Below are 24,040 nucleotides of genomic sequence, written 5' to 3' on the forward strand. Positions count from 1 at the left end.
ACCTGTGTGTATGTGTGCACTGTGTGTATGTGGGTGCACCTGTGTGTATGTGTGCATGTGTGTATGTGGGTGTACCTGTGTGTATGTGTGTATGTGGGTGTACCTGTGTGTATGTGTGCATGTGTTCGTGTGTGCACGTGTGTCCGTGTGTGCTCGCGCCTGCGTGTTGTAGAGCTGCTGCGCCCTTCAGTCCCTGCATTATCAGTTCGTCCTCCTGATGAGGGGACGTGTGCTGTGAACGCCTGGAATCAATAAGCCTGAGAAGCTTTGCTTGTTTTTCAGCCTCTGTGCAGTGTTAAGCTCTGCTTCCTCTGTTCTGAAAAGCCCCTGAAGTCCTTCTCTAAAACTTTACAATGCCAGTTTTGATAAGAAATCTTTAGCTGGAGCTGCCATGGGTTGGCCAACAATGAGTTTGCCAGAGAGTAAGGGATTAGGGAATTCCAATGAAGTCCTTCTGCTGCTAAGATAATAACACAGCAGGTTACACCTGAAGAAATCTCAGTGCCTTCCCATGTGAAGATGGAAGCACAGAGTTGTTTGGGCCCCAACTGAAGTTAATCCACCTAAAATGTCTGCAGGTGTAGGGCTTATGTCACTGGTTCTGCTGTCTCTGTCTTGTCAGGATGCCATTCCCAAGGCATTGGGGTGTCAGCTCTTATTTTAAACATTAATTTTAGTCTCCATTTATTTATATCTTCTAGCCAGCTGTCGGGGAGTCCAGTCACGTTTTAAACACTATTTTTATTCACAGTATTTTATTTTTCCCCCCAGAAGTAGTGACTAGTGTTGCATTGGTTCTGAAAACCAGAATGGTAGTTCTGAAGTTGAAGCTCTCTAATCAGCTATTGAAAAGCTGCTCTTAATTCAGAAGTTACATCAAGCCAGGAAGACTCCATTTGGGTAGAATAACTACAGGCAAAGAAAAGTCCAGCTACTCAGCTAATCATCAGCTCGTCTACTTTGGGCCTTTCTGCATTGTCTATCTGCCCACTTTTTCATCTTTCATTAAACTGTCCTGGCAATGCCATATTTCTAATTAGTGGAGTGGAAAAACTTATCTCCAAAGGTCCTAGTTGAAAGGAAACTATTGGTGTAGCCTACCAGGGGCAAAACCCACGTGAGGAAGATTTTAGAGGCTTTTCCATTGATTCTATCTTTCCTCTTTCCATACGCAAATTTCTACTCAGACGTCTAAAAAACAACTCTACAAAACACAAGTAGCAGAAAGTACTGATCCCCACTGGATTTTTATGTTCCTAAGATGTTTGGGTACCAAAAAAAGTATTCTCCCTTCATTATATGAATCAGGCAGATTCAGAGTGTTACAAGAAGATAATTTTGCAAGGTCTGACAATTAAATTTGTGAACCCATCCTAGCAAAAGTGTTTTGAAGGGTGGACTTGGGTACTCTCAGACTTTGAAGGTGACCATAGTGAGGTTCAGCAATGACACTTTTTTCTAGGACGAGCTTGCAGACTTCGTTGTTTGACCTTTGTATATTGTGCATGGTGGTGTAGGGCGGGGGGAATTCCTGATGCTGCGTGAATGATCAGTTCACAGCAATCTATGGAAATTTCGTAACAGGAGAGATACCAGAAGGAGCAGGACAAGCTGAAAGAAGAATGGGAAAAGGCCCAGAGGGAAGTAGAAGAGGAAGAACGCAGATACTACGAGGAGGTGGGAGATTCCCAGAAGGAATCTGGGCTGGTCCCAGCCCGTGTGTGTGGCTCGTGTGTGCCTGTGGCTGTGTCTTACTTTTTAGTCATAGCAGAGTCCCATCAACCCCTTTCAAACGCTCATCATATGTGGTCAAATAAAGACCACAATCCCCCCCCTCCAAAAAATGGTTTGGAGTAGGGTGAGTTGAGTCACAGTCAGGGGAGGGATTCAACTATATCTGTTCTCTAGTCAGTGAATCAAATTTGTGATTTAGCTTCAAAAGATAACATAAAGGGATCACTTCATTTATTTGTGTGTCTGTTAGTTGTTTGGTCATAGCGAGTTCATTTCATGAGGGTAATTTTGATACTGAGGCTGAATGAATGTATCCTTACTGCTGCCTTTACCGCAGAGGACTAAAGCGATTTGGAGGGGAAGAGAAACTTGTTTTAGTTCATTTTGTTGTTTTAAATGAACAAGCCAGAACACATGAGAGGATTGAAAGGGGGCTACGTTTTATGTAGATGAGCTAAAATTTGTCCGTGATTAATATTGTTGTGAATTTCCTCTTCAACAACAATCCGAGTGCATAATCAGATCCCTGGTGGCGTTTGTAATTAGCCCTCTTGCATCATCCTCGCTGATTCATCTGCAAAGACTTTGTGTTTCTAAATTAAATGCTAATTTCTAAATTATTGCCCATGGAGAGTATTACATGATTTGCGTGCTTTTGGAAAATAAGACTTATTTTTTTATGCCCTGCTTATTTGCACATATTGTAATTTTTCCCCCCTAAACTCTTGACAAATATGAGTTTTCATTTTCCCCCTTGTTGATTCTTAGGAACGAAAAATAATTGAAGACACTGTGGTTCCATTTACCATTTCTTCAAGCTCTGCAGACCAGCTGTCCACATCCTCCTCCGTGACTGATAGCAGTGGGGCCATGGTGAGACCATTAATTAAAAGCAATTGTTTTTTTCAAAAATACAATGCGGCTGTTTTATTTATTTATTTATTGAGACAGAATCTCATTTTGTTGCCCTCGGTAATGCTCTTTCATAGCTCACAGCAACCTCAAACTCTTGGGCTGAAGCCATTCTCTTGCTTCAGTCTCTCAAGTAGCTGGGACCTCAGGCGCCCTCCACAATGCCCCGCTATTTGTAGAGACAGTGTCTCACTCTTGCTCAGGTTGGTGTCGAACACATGAACTCAGGCAGTTCACCCACCTGGGCCTCCCAAAGTACTAGGATTCTAGGCACGAGCCACTGCACCCAGCCAAAAGCAATTTTTAAAATAAACCTGAAGAGAAGTACAAAGTCACAAGGCCAAGTTTTACCATCAGACTCAATAGTTTATATCTGAGACCACTGTTTCCCTAGACCCGTGTCGGCTTCCACGTGGCCATTGCGCCTCATGGTACTGTACTTCCTGAGAATCAGTAGAGTCATTACTCTGGCCAGATCTCTCCCCATAGACTGTCAGCCACAGCTCCTCCACACCTGGCTGGTAGGAGCTCAGTGAGGCCATCTGCTGGAATGTCCTTCTCACTGCCCGGCTCCCGATTGTTTATTTATTCAGTAGACACTTGTTCCTCTGTGCCGTCCCATATAGTCCTTTGCATGGTTTGGCAGCAGCAGCAATGCCAGAAATATGTTCTCTACCAGCCTCTGGCAAAGTTACTTCTAACCCCCAACTTGAGGGCTGAAGAGCATCTAAAAGGCTGGTCTCCCTCCACACCTCCCAGGTAAGGCTGTGGAGGTACTGGACAGAAGTCCTGTGAGGACCCAGGACTGTAATCTGTATGAAATAACATAACCCTATGATCTAGGAAAACTTTTGTCCTGAAATTAGTGGTTCTGTGACTTTGTTTTCTTTTTAAAGGGAGGGGGAGAGTCTAACCAATTCCTCTTTATAACAACTTTTGAGACAGGACCTGATTATACATTTACTCCAAATAGTTTAGAGTCAATTGCCGTTCAGTTAATTGGGACTATTCTTTAAATTGCAGGCAAAGAGATTGAAAAATACTTTAAATACCCTATGGCCAGAGATTTGTGTCATACAGTGTGTTTAAAATTTATATTTAACATTATCCTTGTTTTTCACCTTAGAATAAGATAGACTTGGAAAACTGTCAAGAGGAAAAACAAGAGAAAAGACAGAAGAAACCATTCCAGGAGGATGGCAGTGACTTATTGCCTAAGACCGGGGAAAGTGATTCACTGGAGGAGAAGGGCAGGTAGGAGCTTGTACCAGGCTGTCCATGAAAATTTACAGAGCTGTGCTCTGCGTGTTCCCTCCCGGGAAGGGTACCCATTGCTAATGCAAATTAGCTTTGAAAGGATCATTCCAGTAATACATTACATACTGCTTGGACATGTTGTAATAGCTCTGAAGTCAGCGTCATTATGCTCTTGAATATAAATAGCCTTATTTTTAAATAGGCAAAACCTTTTTCAAGTAAGGGGGGATGATATTGATCATCGAGAGAGTGTGCTGTCCATTCAGAGCCCCAACCCCAAATGTAACTCACTTGAAATGATGAATGTGACTGGAGGGATAAGATGTTGAAATGAGGCCCTGGGGTCCCAGTGACCTTGGCCTTTAGTATCCCCTAAGCTATGAGAAGCCACTCATAGTTTACTCTAGTGATGATATAAAGCAGGTGTCCTCAAACTGCAACCCATTGGCCACATACGGCCCGCCTAGGACATTTATCCAGCCTGCCGGGTGTTTTTGCCGCCACTGCCTGTCCTGCGTAGCAGCCAACTCATCTCGGGGCCTGCAGTCTGGCCCTCCAACGGTCTGAGGGACAGTGAACTGGCCCCCTGTTTAAAAAGTTTGAGGACCCCTGATATAAAGGATAACAAACTGATCAATCGGGTGTGGGTTATCTCCCCACCCACGGGCTCCATATGTGCCATGGGAAATTAGAAAAAGACAGCTAGCGACCCCTGGAACACTCAAAGCCAACTCAGATGGAGCAGACTCTGCTTGTGGCTGTGGGATACAGTGGGATTATTGATGTCCCCACACACACCTAACCTAGAAGACTTGCAGGAACCCAGTAGGCTGGCAGTGCCCTGCCGTCAGCATGTTCTTCATGAGATGGATGTTTGCCTCTGGGGCTCCAGAGAGCAGGGAGGTACTGGCGATAGTGTACGCGGGTGCACAAGCACACAGCACCCCCAGAGGGACCTGAAGACAGGAATAGCTATCTAACTGTCATTTTCCAACACTGACGGATTTCAGAGGTCGGCTGGGAGCTGAGCTCTGCTGCTGAGGTTTTGCTCTGAGCATGCTCCTGTGCTTATCAGCAAAAAGACCAGGAGAACTGTGGGCTGTAGGAGCTCGCTCAGGACCTGTGTCCAGAGACTACAGAGCCCTTGACGGAGCACATCTGTTTCCAGTCAATACTGTTTAAAGGGACTTGTCAGTTTTGTGAAATGAAAACCCCTGGTCAGGAAGATTTGACTAATGCTGATAAGCATGCTACGTGAACTTGTGCTGGTTCTCCAGACGGTGTCCCTGTTGCCACCAGAAACTGTCCTTTTATCTCCTTCATCTCGCCTTGCCTAGAGAAGCCACCAAAAGGCCAGAGAATTACCATGGACGGCAAAGGTCCTGCATGGCCCAAATAATTTCTATAATAAGTCCTCTCTTGTGAAAATCTGGAGGATTCTAGGTAGCTCTGGCATCCCTTGAAATTATTAGAGTGAATGGCTTTGTGGACAGGGAGGTCATCAGAAATGATAGTTTGTTGCACTTGTTAAATCGACAGACAATAAAAATGTGTAATATGTTATCAATTTAAGTCCATTTCAAATCTAGTTTAAAATAAGAAAAATGAACAATCCCATCTCTTTCTCCATATTTAGTTGGTACTTCCATGAACTAAGGGATAGAGCTGGTAAGTTCAGTCCGGTTGCTTTTATCTCCGTTCTGAAATATATTTCTTTATTTTAACAGCCTAATGCAAGGGGCTTTGGCTCATTCTGAGAACCCCAGGTCCACGGGAGTCCATCAGGAGCATCAGCTGAATACAGAGGCCGGGGCCTCGCACTGTGGGTTGAACCCACAGCTAGCTCAGGGTAAGAATGGAGAGGACCCACTTCAATGTTTAAGTTGTTGTAAGACCCCCTCATTATCCAGACAGATATGATCCCTGCTGACTGCAAGCTTCTCTCCAAGGAGGCTCGACTCCTTTGCTAAATGTATAGGGGATAAACTCCCACCACCCCGTGCCAGACTGTGTGAACCCCCTGGGGACCCAGTGAGGCCTGAGCAGGTACTATGTAATAGCACTTTTTAAAAAGGTTAAGTTCACAGAAACCTTCATAAGCAGTGTGTTTGAGACATCTTCAAGTTTTCCAGTTATACTACTGGAGGTAATCGCCCCATCAAATGTCTATGGAAGAATAAAATCCATAGAGCTGGGTTGAGATATGGGTGCTGGGAGATTGGGAAGGTCCCATCAGCTACCACTACCATGCCACCCTCTTTCCCACCTGCGTCCCCACTCCCCAGGCTCACCACAACTAAACTCCAATATATTCCTCACCAAATCAAATTCTGATCAAATTCTACCTGCAAGGGCTCTTGAGGATCATGCTAGATCATTGAAACTTCAAATGTTGAATTTTATAAAGAGGAGGTCTGAATTAAGAGAACAAAAGGTGACCACGAAAAAAGCAAATTTGGCTGAGCAGACAAGCAGGTTTTAATGGTAGAGTCATTGACTTTGGCCTTGTGTTTTTGGCGTGTTGTCTGTACATAGAGTAACACAGGGTTGATTATAACACGTCAGCACTGATGCGTGTGTGGTCTCATACACAGATATCCTGCGAGCTGAATGTGATTTGGGTGCCCTGTGGATTTAAACCACATCACAGGTGATGGAATCCATGGGTCAGAGAAGGCAGTGGGTGTTTACTGTGTTTTAGTAATTATTTTCAGGTTATAATTGCATCCACCCAAATTTGCTTTATTTAAGCATAGAAAGCCAGTATTTTTAAGTTTTGTTATTATTACATCAGAAGTCAGTGAGGCAAAAGGCTCTGGTGCCCAGTCTCCTTTGTTTTCAGAACTAATTCACAGCATAGTGAATCAGAGGCCTCAGCAAGTAGCACTTCAAAGAAAGGTGACTTCCTTGTCACCAAGGTGACTCTTCTGAGCGCTAACTTCCTGTTCTTTTCTTGGCTCAGATCCATCCCAAAATCAGCAGGTCTCAAACCCAGCAGGACCCTCTGCAGAGGAGATGAAGCCAAAATCCCTCCCACTAGGCAAAAGCATTAACCATCAGATGGAGTCCCCGAGTGAAAGGCGGAAGTGAGTAACCGAACAAGATGGATGTGGGATTCCTTTTTTTTTTTGCAGGTTTTGGCTGGGACCAGGTTTAAACCCGCCACTCTGGTGTATGGGGCCGGCGCCCCACTCCTTTGAGCCACAGGCACCTCCCGATGCAGAATTCTTTTTTATTCCTTTGAATTTACTGACTTGGAAGGGGGAAAATGAAAAAGTGTATGATAGCAAGACGTCAGCTGCTTTTCTTGGGTTTCCTCTCTGCCTAATCCCATTGACAAGCTAACAAATATTTATGGAAGTCAGCAATAGTCTTCCTGGCGAGTAAATAGTCACTCTGAACATATTGATTTGTAAGAGACAACGTTATGTTTGTAACTCACAAATCTAAACATTGGAAAAAGTATGCAGGCCTGTTGCATTAGTAATTTACTTAAGTGAGTTAAATTGTCTTGGAGTATAGACAGTGTTCTTTCAAGGAAAAAAAATTTTATTCTATCTTCTTCTCCAATCAAGGCAGCTACGCTAGGTTTCATTCTAATTTGGTAAGAATGGGGTTCTTTTTAACAATAATATTTGTTTCTCTTATTTTTAACCATTTCAATATAATAGGCATTATCGCAAACAATTTACATGTATTTCTCTCTTCTTCTTGGCAGTGCCTGTAGCTCAGTGGGTAGGGTGCCGGCCATATGCACTGAGGCTGGTGGGTTCGAACCCGGCCCGGGCCTGTCAAAACAACAACTGCAACAAAAAAATATCTGGGCATTCTGGCGGGTAGTCTGTAGCCTCTTGGGAGGCTGAGGCAAGAGAATGGTTTAAGCCTAAGAGTTTGAGGTTGCTGTGAGCTGTGACTCCATGGCACTCTACCCAGGGCAACAGTTTGAGAGTCTGTCTCAAAAATAAATAAAGAAATAAAGAAATACCTTGACTTGCTGAACATTCTCACTAACTTCACCAGTTGTTCTCCCCATTTTACAGGTGAGGAAATTGAGGAAGTTAAATAACTTACCCAAAGTATTTGATTGGTTAAGTGATTGAGGAATTCAAAATGAACCCACAGTTTTACTTAAGATCCCATTTGAGCCAGAGGTTCCTGTAATCACAGTAACGTGCATTAGATTGCAACCAATCGTTCAACCTAGAGCCAGGTCCCATCCATCCAGATTTGATAGGATTTTGAACAAATTACTTAATCTTTTCTCTGCCTGCATTGTCTCATCTATAAAATGGGAAGGATAACAGTACCTAACTATAACCCTAACAGTAGGGTTCCATGCCTGGTTAATGGTAAGAAAGAGATCGCGATGATTTTAACTCATGTTATAAAAGAAAAATGTTCATTTTTTGCCTTATTTTCCTTGTTACATTTTCCTTTTCCTCAATACAGTGTTTGAGCCATTTCCTCCTTTTCCCTTATGTCCGTCCTGTTTTCGTTTCTATATGAAATGAATGTCTGTGTGACACTCAGAATCAGTAGAAGATAAAATCGCATACAAGTAATTGCTACTGTTATTGATTATGGCAGCGATTTTCAACCTTTGTTAAGCACTGGTGCTTGTACTTTAAGGGATTACATAAAAATGTGGTATTTTGGAGAAGAGGACCCCTGCCTGGGGAGGGAGGTTTCCGCGGGCAGCGGCTCAGGGGGTGATGCCGGACACAGAAGGCGATGGACTCACGCTCTGTTCACATCTGTCTTGCTGTTTTTCTTTCCCTTGCTCTTTTCTTCGTCCTACCCCTTTCTTTACAAATGAAATTAACTTTAAAAGCGAGAGCCAAAACCTGACCGCTCACTCCCAGCAGGGCTCACATACAACCATTCTGCTGGCTTCTGGCTGGGAACCGTTCTGAATCATCGGTGCCCCGTGACATAGCACTTGTGACATATTTTGAACACCACCCTTCCTCATACGTACCCGTAATGAATTTGTTGATAAGGGTTGAGCCCACCCCGCTGAAAATACCTTCTTTAAGTCTGCCCTTTAGTGCTGGGCTCTAAAAATTAGAACAATATTCTAATAATATTTTTCCAATATTATTAGACCCAAGCCAGTGTTGGTTGTATGCAGCCAATGCAAATTTAATTCTTGCTAATTATTACAACGTTTGTTCTTTAAAAAAAGCTATTACTAGGAGCCCCCGTGGTCTTTGGTGTGGTTGTCAAGGGAGGTTTTTATCTGATCTAAAACGTCATTTCTTAAGGAGTTGGGCTTCTCTTCACTTGTTATAATTTCTGGCTCCTTTACCGTGTTACAGGAGAAGCCCCAGAGGGAACTTCCAGGCTGGGCCCTTGTCCCCGTGTTCCCCCACCCCTCCTGGCCAGTCACCAAACAGGTACAAGAGGTCAGCAAGCCTTCCCGGGCTGCTCGGATCTGACTGGAGTTCACCAGGCATCAGTTTGCATTTGTCTTCACCAGATCATTTTGAGGGATTTTTTAATCCACATCTCTCCCAGCACACACACACACACACACACACACACACAACACACACAGACACACACACAACACAGAGACACACAACACACAGAGACACACACACACACACAAAACACAGAGACACACATACAACACACACAGACACACAACACACACAGACACACACAACACACAACACACACCACATACACACACAACACACACACAACACACACACACAGAGGCAGGACAGAGAACATTCCCCATCTGCCTGCAAATGTATCAGCCTGCAAGAGAAAAACTCAAGCCTGTGACGCTGCACGGCTGTGGCCACAGGGCTTTAATTACATCGTGTGGAAGCTCCAACCTAATAACAAAATCCACCAGACAATCGCTGGGCTCCAAAGCTGGCGCCTTTCCCTCCACGCCGGCTCAGCCCTGCGAGGCAGGAGTCGCCAAGGGCTCTTCCAGAGAACCAGGCGGAGGCTGAGAAATGAAACTTCATCCTTGTCTTTTAACCACGCCGGCTCTCTAACGATCGCTTCTGGACATTAACTGAGCCCCTTGATATTCCTAAAAGCGGCCTGAATTTCCATTCAGCCGAGCAGCAACTTACTGAGTGCTCGGCTGTTTTCTCTGATGTAGAAATTTCATTTAACTACTGGGTCAGAGGGAATCCTAATAAATAGGGTTCGATGAGGGCAACTCTTCCTCTTTTCAAAGGGATTCCTTAGTTTCTTCTGCCCCTCTGTACTCTGTTGGCTTTCAAATGAGATTGTATGTTTTTAAATTTCTTGTGGAGTCCAGGAGCTTCTCAGACAGCACACATCATTGCAACGTGGTTGGTCTTCAGGGGACAGACTTCCGACCCAGTCTTTTGGTTTGCTGGCTCCATACTGAGGCTGCCCAGGGACAGAGAGGAGGTAGACACAGCCTGGCCCTCCAAGGGCTTACCACTTAGAGACCAGGCAAGTGTCCACCTTAGATCCACAGAACGTCTGCCCTGGGAGAGGTCATGGAGACATCTAGTCCAAACCTCTCATGTCGGAGGTGAAAGGGAGCCCAAAGTGAGTTCATGACATCAGACCACAGAAGTAGTGACAGAGCTGAGATCAGGGGCCCTCTGCCTGGTACCTGTTCTGCTATAACCCAGTGGACTCTATTTTTAAGTAAAAATGATTTCTTTCTTTCTTTCCTTTTTTTTTAAAAAGACAGAGACTCACTCTGTCACCCTAGGTAGAGTGCTGTCTTGTCATAGCTCACAGCAACCTCAAAGTCTTGGGTTCAGGCGATTATCTTGCCTCAGTCTCCTGAGTAGCTGGGACTACAGGTACCTGACTCAATACCCAGCTAGTTTTTCTATTTTTAGTAGAGATGGGCTCTCAGCTTGCTCAGGATGGTCTCGATCTCCACACCCACCTCAGCCTCCCAGAATGATGGGATTATAGCCGTGAGCCAGCACACCTGACCCATTTTTCTTAAAAAATAAAAAGAAACACCCTCGTAGGCCAATGGACCAATTATGGAAAGTTTTAAGGCAACATTGAAGCTGTAGCAAAGCTAGCTCAGTTATCTTTTAGAAGTTAAGAAAACATATAATACATGTATTGAATCATTCTAAGGAGTTTGAACAGACTGTAACACAAACTTCTTGCAAGAAAAAGCTTTCACACACACCCCCAGAGTCTACACCACAGTACAACTCCACTGTATTCTATTCCACTGTCTGGTCATTGTTTACAAGTCACAGCAAATGCTCCCTTCCCTATTCATTGCTGGTTTAGTAATCCTCCTTTCATTCATTACATAAGCACCTTTTAATCCATGTTTTCATTTTTGCATGAGGTTGCATGTCTGTGTGTTTGACCGAGTCTTCTAAACTGAAATTCTTATTGTTACGTGTGTTTCTGAACTAGGTCCATAAGTGGGAAGAAGCTGTGTTCCTCCTGTGGGCTTCCTTTGGGGAAAGGAGCTGCGATGATCATTGAGACTCTCAATCTCTATTTTCACATCCAGTGTTTTAGAGTACGTACGCGCCACTCTTCTCACTAAGTACAGTCTTGTCGTGTCTTTTGGCCAGAAATGCCTCCTGGAGGTCCCAGAGCTCCTTCCTGTGAGGCCCCCCTGCTCTGGTTGGATCATGGTTGGACATGTGGGTCCAACCTCAGGTCCTTCTGGGCTAGAGGAAGAACACACGTTTGTGCCATGTGTCTTTACAAAGCAGTGTTTGCGATATTGGGAGAATGAGCTCGTGGAGCCACGTGGATTTATTTGGAATATAATATCGTTGCTGCTGCTTTAATTCTTGTGACTTAATGTCAAAGGGTTTTAGTCTTTGACCTAATGGAAAAATTTCTGTCAATTAAATGGTTATAGCTAGATGCAAAATCATAGGTCTCAGAATGAATATGTCTGCAATATCAGATTAAATATCATTCCCTCTGAGAAGCTGCCCTGCTCACCCAGACTAAGCAGCTGCCTTCCGTATAGGCCTGTATGGACTTTCTATGGTCCTTCCCTCATTATTGAATTAATTATCATCTCCTATAATAAACCGTAAACTCCACAGGGCAGGGACCATGTCTGTATCTAAGACAGGTGATGTCAGTAAATATTTTTAGATGAATCAATTAATGAATAAACTGAAAATGACAGAGCCCAGATTCTAGTTTCAAATCTCCAGCTAATAAGTAGGTGAACTAACCAGTTATGCCTGATGGATTACAAAATTTATAAGTGGACTAGGCCAGCACATTCTGTCCTTTTTTTCTACTCGTGGACACATTTCAAATTAATATATAATCTTTAAATCTAAACCTTCTAGCTCTGAAAAGTTATTTCTTTCCCTGCATAACCCTGACATGCTTTCTTAAATTTTGAATTTCATTCTATATCTTCTTGGATGCCTCCTGGGCTTGAAAACAAATTTGCATGAGTTCAAAATAATTCCCACTTTACCTATAAGCTGAGAGAAAGTCAGTGAAGTTGTCGCCAAATTACTAATTTAGTAATACGAGTAATCACTTGAAAACAAGACTTATTGGACAACATAGAAATGTGGATACTTATTTTAGACTTTATTGGTCAAAAATATTATTTATTTATTTCTATAGAGAACCATTCCACAAAGGGTAAGCAAATATATTTTTGTTGTAAAATTTAAACAGTGTATGGCCTGAGTATCTTGAGGGTGAAGGAATTATATCTTAAAAATTTTTATGGTTATGCCAATACTACATTTTGTTCTCAGAAACTTTACCAGAGCTATAAATAATCAAGGTGGCAAAGAATCTTTATAGATTTTCAAGGAATCGGAGATCTGCCTTCTTAGCGTCAAAGGCCTTTATTCTAATCATTCACTTCCTGGAACTGGCCTGATGCTTGTAGATTTATCCCCTACCTCTGCAATATAGATGTAACATGGTTTGAATGAAGCCTCCTGTGCCCCATGTGGTCTTAGAGCCTGAGTCAGGGGTGGGTCTGGATCCCCCTGCAAGAGGCTGGCCCTGGATCTATCTGCATGGCTGTCTTCTTCTGGTACAAAGAGCAAAGTGCATCCCACAGTCTCCATCTGCACTTGGGCTATCTTGGCAGAAAGCAGGTCCAATCCCAGTGGATTTGTTACTCTGGGTATCTCTGCCTTTAATGTGGAAATGTAAAGTGGAATAGCTATTTCCTAGAAATTGTGATTTGGTAGAATGTAGCAACAGTGCTGGAAAGCTTTTAAACAGTGGTTCTCAACCTTCCTAATGCCACAGCCCTTTAATACAGTTCCTGTGGGTCGCGACCCACAGGTTAAAAACTGCTGCTTTAAAGATTATTAGTGAGCAACTTTCAATTGATAATTCATTGGCCATGTGTCTGTTTAAAGCCACTGAAGTTTAATCTGTTTAAAATTGTTCTTCCATCTTGGTTAAGAAATGGCATATTATACAGTTAGGACGAGAGGTTTTGGAGTCACCCTGATACTACTTACCAGCTGCACAACCTTTGGACTAGTCAACTAACCTCTCTGAACCAGTTTCCTTCTCTTTAAAATGCAAGGAATTAAGATCAAATGCTCAAAGTAGATTTACTCTCACTGTAAGTTAACACTGGCATAGCATCTAACACGTACTAGATACTCAACGAATGTGGAGATTGTAGAAATAATTATTGTTGTATTCACGTAAACAGTAACTGTGCGTTATAAAGAAACAATTCCTCACTCATCATTTAACATCTGCTCTTTTTACTCTCTAGTGTGGAATTTGTAAAGGACAGCTTGGAGATGCAGTGAGTGGGACCGACGTTAGGATTCGAAATGGTCTTCTAAACTGTAATGATTGCTACATGCGATCCAGAAGTAAGTACCTGGGAGAATATCTCACGAGCCTGTCAGAGGACCCGGTTTAGGAGTTCAAGTATTTTTCCTTATCAGGCGACATTCTACCCTAAGAGAACAGTTTCCAAATATCTGGGGCAAGAGGTGACAATGAAACAGCCCTTTGTTGCCCACTTGTTTCTTATCAGAAATTACTGCCTCAGTGGGGACAAATTCTTTTTATCCAGAAGTACAGCAACACTCCAGCAGGTAAAAACTGTAGACCAAGTTTGGGACATCACCTGAAGTCACCCTGGAGATTTTGGTGAGGTAGCAGAAGATAGAAGGCCCTTGAGAGGGGCTCCCGCCGCTGACCAGGTCACCTAGAGAGGGGCTCCCGCCGCTGACCAGGTCACCTTGAGAGGGGCTCCCGCCGCTGCCCAGGTCACCTTGAGAGGGGCTCCCGCCGCTGCCCAGGTCACCTTGAGAGGGGCTCCCGCTGCTGCCCAGGTCAAGCGCCAACTCCTCAGTGTCCACAGGTCCTACTCAGGAGTCTCAGTACATGGTTGTATTTGAACTGAATCAAAAGTTTCTTGAGAGACAAAATAATGGGTTCTACTTCCCCATGAAATCTTCCCAACTCCCACCCCCACAGTACCTTAGCATAATAATATTAAAAGTTCAAAAACTATTTGCTGTCTATCTGGGTCTCCTAAAGTAGAAGGTTCATGTTGGTTTGGGGGCGCTAGGGGGTGCTGTTGCCTAGCTGCTGTTTGGAAAATCTGGAAACAGCGGTGACTGGCCTCTTGAGTCTAATCTTGGTCTCCATCATTAAGTACAGTCTTTTTGGTGGACTTCTAGACAGAAGATCCTCTGAATTCATCAGTCAAGAAACTCTTTAAAAAACATTTAGAGTGAAAATTATGGGGTTCAAAATTCAAGAATGTTTTATTATTTCTCTAAGTAAGTGAGGTGAGTTTTTTTGTTTATTTCAGATTAATATGAAGGTACAGACGATTAGGTTACATTGTTTCCGCTTGTTAGGCAGAGTCCAAGTTGCAGTTGTGCCCCTCGCCCGGGAGGGGTGCCCCATACCCTGACATTGTGCCCATTAGGTGAGATCACACCCATCCCCTCCCGCCCCACCTCTCCCTCCTCTCCCCTCTCCTCACCCCAACCTGAGTTTGTGTTTTTCTCGTGTGTCATTGTGTATTTGTTGGTCCGCTGTCCCATCTTAGCACTGGATTAGTGCTGGATATTTACTTTTCCATCCCTGTGACGCTTTACTAAGTAGAATGTTCTCTGCTTCCATCCAGGTTAATACAAAAATGGAGTCACCCTCTTCTTTTGTGTTTTCGGCCTTTAAATGGGTCTCAAAGCTGTAAAACTTTAAGAATAAGAATTTAAACGACTTTGTTGTATAACACTAGATTTAGTAAACTCAGATAAATATATGCCTATTAATAAAACGATAGGAAATAAAATCAAACCCAGGTGGTTTTAGGTCTATGATAAATGTTTGACCTGAGGTCGAAACAGTTCCAACTTAGAGCTGCTGCCAAAAAACTCGACTACTTATTCCATGTATTATAAGTAATAATTTTTAATACCAGTTTTTATATGCTGACATTAAAATATGCATAAATAGTATATGTATATCATAAACATATATATACACATGCAAATATATTCATATGTAGCACTTAATTATATACATATTCTTTAAACTAGATCTTTGTTTATTTTGTCTTATTTTTACACACTAGAAAGGAAAACGAAAACCTTTTATACTAGATTTCAAAATGATTTTTCTTATCTTCTATAAATTATACTTTTTCTCACCCTCAAAAGAACCAGCTGAATGTGGTGGACAGAACCAGCAGAGGGCACTCTTAGGCTGAAGGACTGTTGAGAAAGACTTGGAAAGTGCTGTAAATCTGAATTTCTTTCACAGTTTAAAGAACTTGAAGAATGCCAACAGAGCGGAACCCTGAACCTATCTGAGGGTGACAGTGACCTGTTTTCATCCATATCTTTTTTTAATTGAGAAGTTGGTGATTCATTGTCTGGAAATTAGCTTTTTGGATCTAGGCCAGCAATTGTTCTCTTCTGCTCACAAATAGAAAGGGCATTAACTGCTTTTTAACCTAAATAAAGAGAAACCATGGAGTTCCTATAAGGATGAAAAATAAGAAAGTGATCTGGAGGTAGTCTACGGATATGAGTTTTTGTTCATTTATGTTACATTTTAAATGCAATATTTTACTAAGTTTTTTTGGAATACTAAGAAATACGAAGAAAAAAGCAAAAAGGTTCCTCATCTTTCTGCCTAGATAACTCTATAAATAATCAAAGAAGACATGATGAAAGTTCTAAATAGGACGAACAGGATTAGAAAAATTGAACTGTTCAGACAATTCAAAGTTTTTTTGAATACCAAAGACATTGAAAAAAACCCAAAGATACCAAATTAAAGGTAAAAATCTCAAAGTTGACAACTGTGATCACTTTCTAATAATGTCTTGGAGGGAGGGGCAGAATGCACATGTTTGTCTGTGTGCACACACACTTGCACACATGCATACACAGATACACGTGTGTATGGTGTAGCTACCTGGATCTGTGTGTGTTTTTATTTCATGAGGGTGATAATCACAATGTTGCATGCTGATTTTTAACTCAATGATAGATCTTGGCCATCCTTCCAAATAGCATATTGTTTTTCCTCACTCTTTTTAATGGGTTTGTTTTTTTTTTTTTTGGAGACATAGAGTCTCACTTTGTTGCCTTTGGTAGAGTGCCTTGGCATCATAGCTCACAGCAACCTCAAACTCTTGAGCTCAAGCGATTCTCTTGCCTCAGTTTCCTAAGTAGCTGGGACTACAGGCACCTGCCACAGTGCCCGGATATTTTTAGAGACAGCGTCTCACTCTTGTTCAGGCTGGTCTCAAACTCGTGAGCTTAGGTGATCCACCTGCCTTGGCCTCCCAGACTGCTAGGATTATAGGCGTGAGCCACCTCACCCAGCCCTTTTAAAATGGTTTTTTAATAGCCGCATACAGTCCCATTGTATGGACTTACAATAATTTAAAATGCACTAATGCTCCGGGAATGGACACTTTGGTTGTTTCCAATTTTTTAATATTATTTTTTAAATGCTCCAGTGAACATCCTTGTATATAAATCTTGATGAGCATTTGAAAGTATCTCCATAGAATAGATTCTGAGCAGTAGCACCGCTCAATTAAAAGGCTTGGACTTTCAAAATTTTCAGCCATCTTGCCTAGTTACAGTTCAGAAGCGTGTACTCTCCCTGCAAAATGTATGAGACGGGCCCTTTCTTCCCCCAAGCCTAACTCATCTCTGGCTATCATCAAATGTTAAAAATTTCCACTCCTGCTAGGTGGGGAGAAAACCTCATTGCTTTGATCTGTATTTCTTTAATGATGAGTTTGAATATCTTTTCATATGTTTGTTCACCATTTATATTTCTTTTTCTATAAAGTGCTTCTCTATCTTTCCCTATGTTTTTATTGGCACGTGGTTTGTGTTAATAAGAAAGTGATCTGGAGGCAGTCTACGGACTACCGTCGACTGCCAATTAAACAAAGGTGTTCACCCTCTGTTATATTTTCTGCCTATCACAGCTATTGGTTTTTCCACTTTGTGAAAAAAAGTGGAAAATCTTTTATGTGAAGAGACAGAAGATTTTCATGTTGTGCCATCAAATATATATATATATATAATTCCTTTTTGAATTCTAGATTTCTTTTAAAAACTCATTATTTCAAGGATAAATTTAGCTGAGATTTCTCCTAGAATTGTTTGTCATTCTGTCTTTCACACATAAATGTGTGATAATCAAGAATGCATTTTGAAATAAAAAACTGAGGTGTAGATATCCCAATTAGCCAATTGTGTGAATATCACTTAATGGATAATCTTTTTCCCACTAATTTAAAATGTCAGCCTTCTCCTAAACTAAATTCATGTATATAGTTATGTCTATATCTGAATATTTTGTTATGTTTTATTAACCTATTTATTTTCCATTCTTGAATGGTTTTAATTATTATAGCTTCATCATATGTTTTAATAATGGCCACTTTCTCTCCAGTTATTTTTTCCAAAATTTTCCTAACTCCTCTCATGTTTATTTTTTTCAAGTAATATAAGTATCATTTTAGGCAAATATTAATTAAGTTAACCCATGACAGATAGAATGACAACACGGCTAGGAGGACTATTCATTAGATGTTCTAAGACATAAAGATACTTTAGGAATGGGGCGGCACCTGTGGCTCAAGGAGTAGGGCGCTGGCCCCATATACCAGAGGTAGCAGGTTCAAACCCGGCCCCAGCTAAAAACTGCAAAAAAAAAAAAAAAAAAAATATATATATATATATATATATACACACACACACATACACTTCAGGAATGAATCGTAGAGGAGTAATAATTTGTCTTGAGAAGTATAAATATATACTTGAATCATTTGAATATATCCCAGGTGCAATAAAAGAGTCAGAATGGGAAGAAATTGCTAAAAACCATTTTTCTTTTCCTTTTTTTCTTAAATTTGATCTGAGTTGAGAAGAGGGGAGATGGATAGATGTGAAGGGTGGTTTACATCGTAGGCATTCTAAGTGAAACAAAATAATTTCATTTGGTGGAATAATAAAAGCTGAATATATAATCCTATTTACTCCAAGTAACTAGTCACATTTAAATGAAATTTTTCTCTTGGAGGGAAAAATGGCGTAACAGCATATTAAAATGCAATTCCTAAAAGCAATGTAAACAGTTTTTAAGATCATATGTAAATGGGAATGGAATGCAAAACAGATTACCTGTCACGCGTCAAGCCGTCACACGGTTGGCTTGTGCGGTTTGTGCTTGGGCGTTCGATGGCTATGTCTTTGTACATGGCGTTCTGTGCCACCATTCTCTCTCCTGAAATGCATTTAACACACTCTCCCCCGGGTCTTTCAAATGTTGCAATCGCCTCATCACAACTCTAGCACCTAAAAGAAAGGAGAAACCTTGTGAAGATTTCAACAGCAAAGATGGTGCCCAAACAATCCTTTCTACGTAGGATTGCCAGATAAAATACACGACACACAGTAAATGTTTTTGTTTTTTTTTTTGCCTAAATTTGAATTTCAGATGAATAATGAATTTTTTTAGTGCGTGGATGTCCCAAATATTGCATGCTCTGAATTTGGCACGAGCATGTCCCAAATACCATATGAGATTTACTCATGCAGTACTAAAATGTTAGGTGGTGTTTATCTGAAATTGAATTTGACTGGGTGTTCTGTATTTATACTTGCTAAACCTAGTGATCCTATTTCCAGATCATATGTCAAGTTCCTCCAGTTACAATGTACTTATTTTTAGAGAAATAAAACCTAAAGAAACCGAGAGAAAAGAGATTATTTTCTTGCTTATTTACCCCAGAGGACAAAGTGGAAAAGTGGGTCAGATCATTTGGTTTAGGGGAAAGGCAGAAGGTTTGATCAAACTTTACATCTGATTCACCTGGGCACCCCGTTAGGTGGGTCTGGGATGGGGCTCAGCATTCTGCATTGCTTAAAGAAAACTCCAAATGATGTCAGCCCTGCTTGTCCTTGGACCATACTTTAGTAGTAGTTTCCCCTCCCCAGGAGAAAGCGGCTTTGGTAAAGGTAATTGCTAATCTGGCACATTTTAAATTGCTAATTTTGCATGTGAAGTAAGATATGTTGACTAAACGCTGCTGTGTTTTGAATCGCAGGTGCTGGCCAGCCCACCACATTGTGACTGTGACGTCGGAGTTTCCAGATCACTCACCATTTCTTTACTGAGGTCGCCCCTGGCAGTCGCTTCACTAAATCCCAAGTTCAGGGGCTCCTTTGCATTCACCTAATTTCAGAAAGGCTGTTCTAAAAGGTGGTGTCTGTTCTTTTGTAGCACAGGGTTTGTGTTTTCCCGGGGTGGTGGTGTTTGTTTCTGCATTTGCACAGTATATACAGAAGAATATCTGGGTGAATTGACGGCGAATAGTCCAAACGTGGTTTCAGAGTGGTCAGACAGGCTTACAGGTTAAAACGTGTTATTCTTGTCTGGGAGAATTAGCTAAAGGATGCAGTAAGCCTGTTTTGTTTTAGAACTTATAGGAATTAAACACTTTATGTTTACAAAATTGAGCTGCAGAAAGTGAAAGACATGCCAATTTGAGACATGGGGTCTTCTAAGACCGGAGCATCAATTTAACGCACTCAGCACTAAGCATCACAGTGAACTGACTCTGAGCTATCACCCGTTTTTAATGCAAAGGCGCTAGTCTGGTAATATATACTGTAATCCTGAAATATTTGTGTTACTTACCTTTTGAGGTAGAAATTAGACCAATAAATTATTGCACCGTTAGTATTAGATTTTGTGTACCTTGGAAGTTATGTCATTAATACAGGCTGGTTCATCAAATAAAGAGAACCCTTGCAGGATCAGCTAGACTTATACTCTGGGACATTGCCCAAGGGCAGGAAGAAACTGGAGGGAAATATTTCAGTCATCGTCTCTAAAGTTATTACCAAAATCAGTGAGGAAGTTTAATCTTCCACAGAGTCGCGGGTCAAGGACAGCCAGGAGGCTTGTGTTTCTTTCTTCTTTCCAGGCATTAGATTAGGAGACTTAATATCAGGTGTGTGGAATGTGAGACATTGAGCTAAGTCCGTCATCAGGTGTAACCCCAGCTCAGCCTTGCCTGCAAGTTCTCCTTGAGGGCCTGAAGCACAGGTGTCCAAAGAAAAGCATCAAGGGCATCCTAACCTCGGGGCATTGGATGTGTGATCCACACGCCTGGACAGCTCAAATTGTGCCCTGCCCACCCCGACGGACACTGCTCACCTTCATTCCCCTGCGTCACCTCTATACTCCCAAGAATTCTGGACCTTGCTCGTGGAGACTTGAAGAGAGGAACTCTCCTAAAGAACTGGTTTATTTTCTGCCCAGCAAGATGAGTTTCAGCTGTCCAAGAAAGGAACAAAGTTACTAAAAATTACAATGTAGCTCTCCCAGCTGTTGGTGGGTTTTTTTTTTTAAAGACTAGAGGAAGGGGAACTATTTATTCTGCCTTAAAACGATGGCAAATAAGTCAAGATGACATTTTATGAATGTAGATGGTAGAGACCCTCCTAATAGGTTAATGTAATCATAACGAGAGATCCAGTAGAGGTTTTTGGGTTATGTAAGCAATAATTTTTTTCTCTGTCTCTTACTGAGTATGGCTAGCAATTATTTATTTACACGTTAGATGGGTTCTTTGCATGTGGGTTCCATAGGTACAGAAATTTCCTCAACTGTTGGAGGTATTTTGGCCATTTTTGTCATTTGGATGAGCTGCCATGAGATTGAAATTTACACATCATTTTATTAAAAATTGTGCCTTAGAAAATGCAAAGCTGTTGCACATAGTCAGTGATGGATTATGGACGCAGTAGAGAGACGAAGTCACTTCCAAGTCGCCAAGACTTCTCCTAAAGGTGTTCGTTGTTTTACAGGAAAAAGAAAAAAAAATTTAAAAAAAAAGAAAAAAAAATTAAAAAAAAGAAAAAAGTTTTCAAAATGTACAGATTAAGTCCCATATTTTGATTAGCCAGCTGCATGTTTTATTAAACATTTTGATAGTGTGGATGTTTACACTTGGCATGATATTAGCAGAGTACTTTACCGCAAATAATGCACAAAACATGTACAATATGGTCGTTCATAAACGATTTTTATAGAATACTTTTTACATGCGGAACTCCATCCATTATGTGAGGATTATCTGAATATTGCACATTCTCTTCTGGTTTCACAAACCCATTTATACATATTTCTTAGTGAGACTCATTGTACATGTATTGAAGCTAGAATCGAGTCAAGAAAAATAAAGCCCCATTCTCCAACTGCAAAACGTGCTTTCCCAGAACGAACACGAGTCACCAGCACGGAATAATCTCCCACATTTCCTAAATTCTAATTGCCAACTGTTTCTATTTCTATTGGATTTATATTTCATTTGGAGTCTGCTACACGGCAGCTCCGGCAGGCTTGATCTTGTTCTTCCCGGTGCAGCCTAATGAATATGATCTATTTCTTTTCAAATAATCTTTGAAATTCCCAGGAAAAAAAAAAAACTCTGCTCTGTTGAGCTATCATGTAAATGTGTTTGTTTAAAAAACTGATGAGGCAAGTGTGTGATTGATTGTTCCTGAAGAAGTACATCTGATTTTTTTTCTTATACTCCAAAAGCTAGTTCCTTCTCTTTCTTAAGAAAAAAAATGGGTAACTCTTTGTTTTTCACTAGCGAACTTTCCCGCTATTTCCTCACTCTTTCTAGGTAGTGTTATTAATGCAATGCATATGATAGTTATCGATACAGCATAAGATTTCACGAACTGCAATGGTCCACCCACGTAATGAACTGAGATGATCCACCTCATTATGTGAGTCCGTCCAGAGGATGTTCCTGTTCCGGGTGGGCCAATGTTCTGTATCAGTTACACTAACTTTTGTTTAAAATATTTATTCTAAAATGCCTCTGAGAAATAGTAAAAAAAAAAAAATTAAAAATAAGTTGTCTAAAATGCAACAGCTTTTATAGTCAATGTACATTTATAAATAAAATACTCAATCTACTTCGTATTTCATTCATTATTTTTGGAGGGGTGGGAGTTGGTTTTATCACTCAGGGAGGAGAGAATCAAGCTCTAGCTCTCTTGTTTTTTTGGTCCAGGATTGCCCAGTCAGATGATGGTGCTGATGCATACAGCTTGTTAGAGGCGTCACGGAGGAGTTGGCTTCCAGGGCAGGATTTAAGCTCCTTGAGATGAGACACACAGTAATCAGAAGGGGCCTTGCAAATGTCTGTGGAAATTGTCTGAAAAATCAAATCATGGTGCACCTGCAGCTCAGGACAGAGAAAACCAGGGCCAGCCCTCGGAAGTCCCTGCATCCTTCACCTCCCCCCCCACCCCCGCAATGCCCCTTGCTGCCCACTCATTATATACAGACGGTCTGTTTCACAAAGGGCTTTTTTCTCACCTGTAGAACCAGGGAAAGTGCTGTGAGACAGTGGCACCCCACCGAGACTGTTGGCTTTTTCTAAGTACACATGGAGACGGTATGTGCAGATATGGGGGTGAGGAGAGAGAAGGGAGGTGTCAGGCTTTCTTTAACAACCAGCTCTTCGGAAAACCAATAGGAGAACTCACTCACCAAAAGGAGGGCATTAATTTATTCATGAGAGCTCCACTCCCATGACCCAAACACCTGCCATTAGGCGCCATTCCAACGCTGGGGATCAAATTTCAATATAAGGTTTGGAGGGCACAAAAATCTAAATCATAGCAGCATTCCACTTTCTCCTCTTGGGGGTTGATATTTTTCCTCTAGAAAGAAAAAAAAGAATTCTCCCTTGTGTCATGGCTTTGGACATTGGTATTTGCTGGCGTGGAGGCTGAGGAGTCTGCCCATGCCAACTGCACTCCCAACACACCACCTTCAGATCTCCCTCCTGCTACCCATGTCTGTCCCCATAATTGGGAAAAACTAGCCCTGCCTGATACATAACACATGTTCCAGCCTAGCTTTTCTTTCATAGCTGAATCTTAGCTTCTTCAACCCAACAGCCAAGACTGAAGAAAAGAAGAACCTCTTTCTAATCACCCTGCTGGGGAGATTCATGTATCACAATAATTTTTTTTTTTTGTTTTATTTTTTAGAGCCAGGGTCTCGCTCTTTCTCAGGCTGGTCTCGAACACCTGAGGTCAGGGGATCCACCTGCCTCAGCCTCCCAAGTTTTGGGATTACAGTCGTGAGCCGCGGCCCGGCCATGTATCACAATATTATTTCACTGCAGACCGGCTCATTGATACATGAATCAGGGCACTCCAGTGTTTCCGCAGGAATAATGACATTGCCCACGAAGGTCTGTGTTCTTTATTGTTCACCAGGTAGGAAGGGGAATTGTTTTGTATAAATTCTAGAATAAGTTTATAAAATTTCTCTGAAATGCTTCCTGGAAATTTGATCAAAATTGAATTTATAGTCTATTTTTTTTCTGATTGAGATCGCAGTGTAGTATACAAGAATACTACCAATTTCTTCATGTTAATCTTGGACCCAGAAACTTTGCTGGACTCTTTTATTAGTTCTAATACACTGCTTATCCTTCCTCCTAAATCTTCCATGTCAATCAGCATCTTCAAAAAAAGAATTTTTTTTTTTTTTGAGACAGAGTCTCACTTTCTCAACCTCAGTAGAGTGCTGTAGCGTCATAGCTCACAGCAACCTCAAACACTTGGTCTCAAGCGATTCTCTTGTC

General features: G+C 41.6%; 1 protein-coding gene across 5 annotated transcripts in view; it reads left to right on the plus strand.

Annotated features, from left to right (window-relative positions):
- Window positions 1-22,352, plus strand: part of LIMCH1 (LIM and calponin homology domains 1) — a 359,691-nt gene extending 337,339 nt beyond the window's left edge. For 3 of the 5 annotated variants that reach the window (XM_023519618.1, XM_023519619.1, XM_023519623.1), the window contains 8 exons: window positions 1,585-1,677; window positions 2,503-2,607; window positions 3,773-3,900; window positions 5,631-5,752; window positions 6,866-6,989; window positions 11,299-11,407; window positions 13,625-13,727; window positions 19,463-22,352. In XM_023519618.1, the coding sequence (XP_023375386.1) occupies window positions 1,585-1,677; window positions 2,503-2,607; window positions 3,773-3,900; window positions 5,631-5,752; window positions 6,866-6,989; window positions 11,299-11,407; window positions 13,625-13,727; window positions 19,463-19,488 (810 nt within the window). In that variant the 3' untranslated portion in view covers window positions 19,489-22,352. The remainder of the gene's footprint in view (window positions 1-1,584; window positions 1,678-2,502; window positions 2,608-3,772; window positions 3,901-5,630; window positions 5,753-6,865; window positions 6,990-11,298; window positions 11,408-13,624; window positions 13,728-19,462) is intronic. The other 2 variants (XM_023519620.1, XM_023519622.1) reach the window with 1 other exon arrangement.
- The last annotated feature ends 1,688 nt before the right edge of the window (window positions 22,353-24,040 follow it).

The sequence above is a fragment of the Otolemur garnettii genome, unplaced genomic scaffold (assembly GCF_000181295.1).
Source record: "Otolemur garnettii isolate 467f Iridium unplaced genomic scaffold, OtoGar3 scaffold00181, whole genome shotgun sequence".
NCBI lineage: Eukaryota > Metazoa > Chordata > Mammalia > Primates > Galagidae > Otolemur > Otolemur garnettii.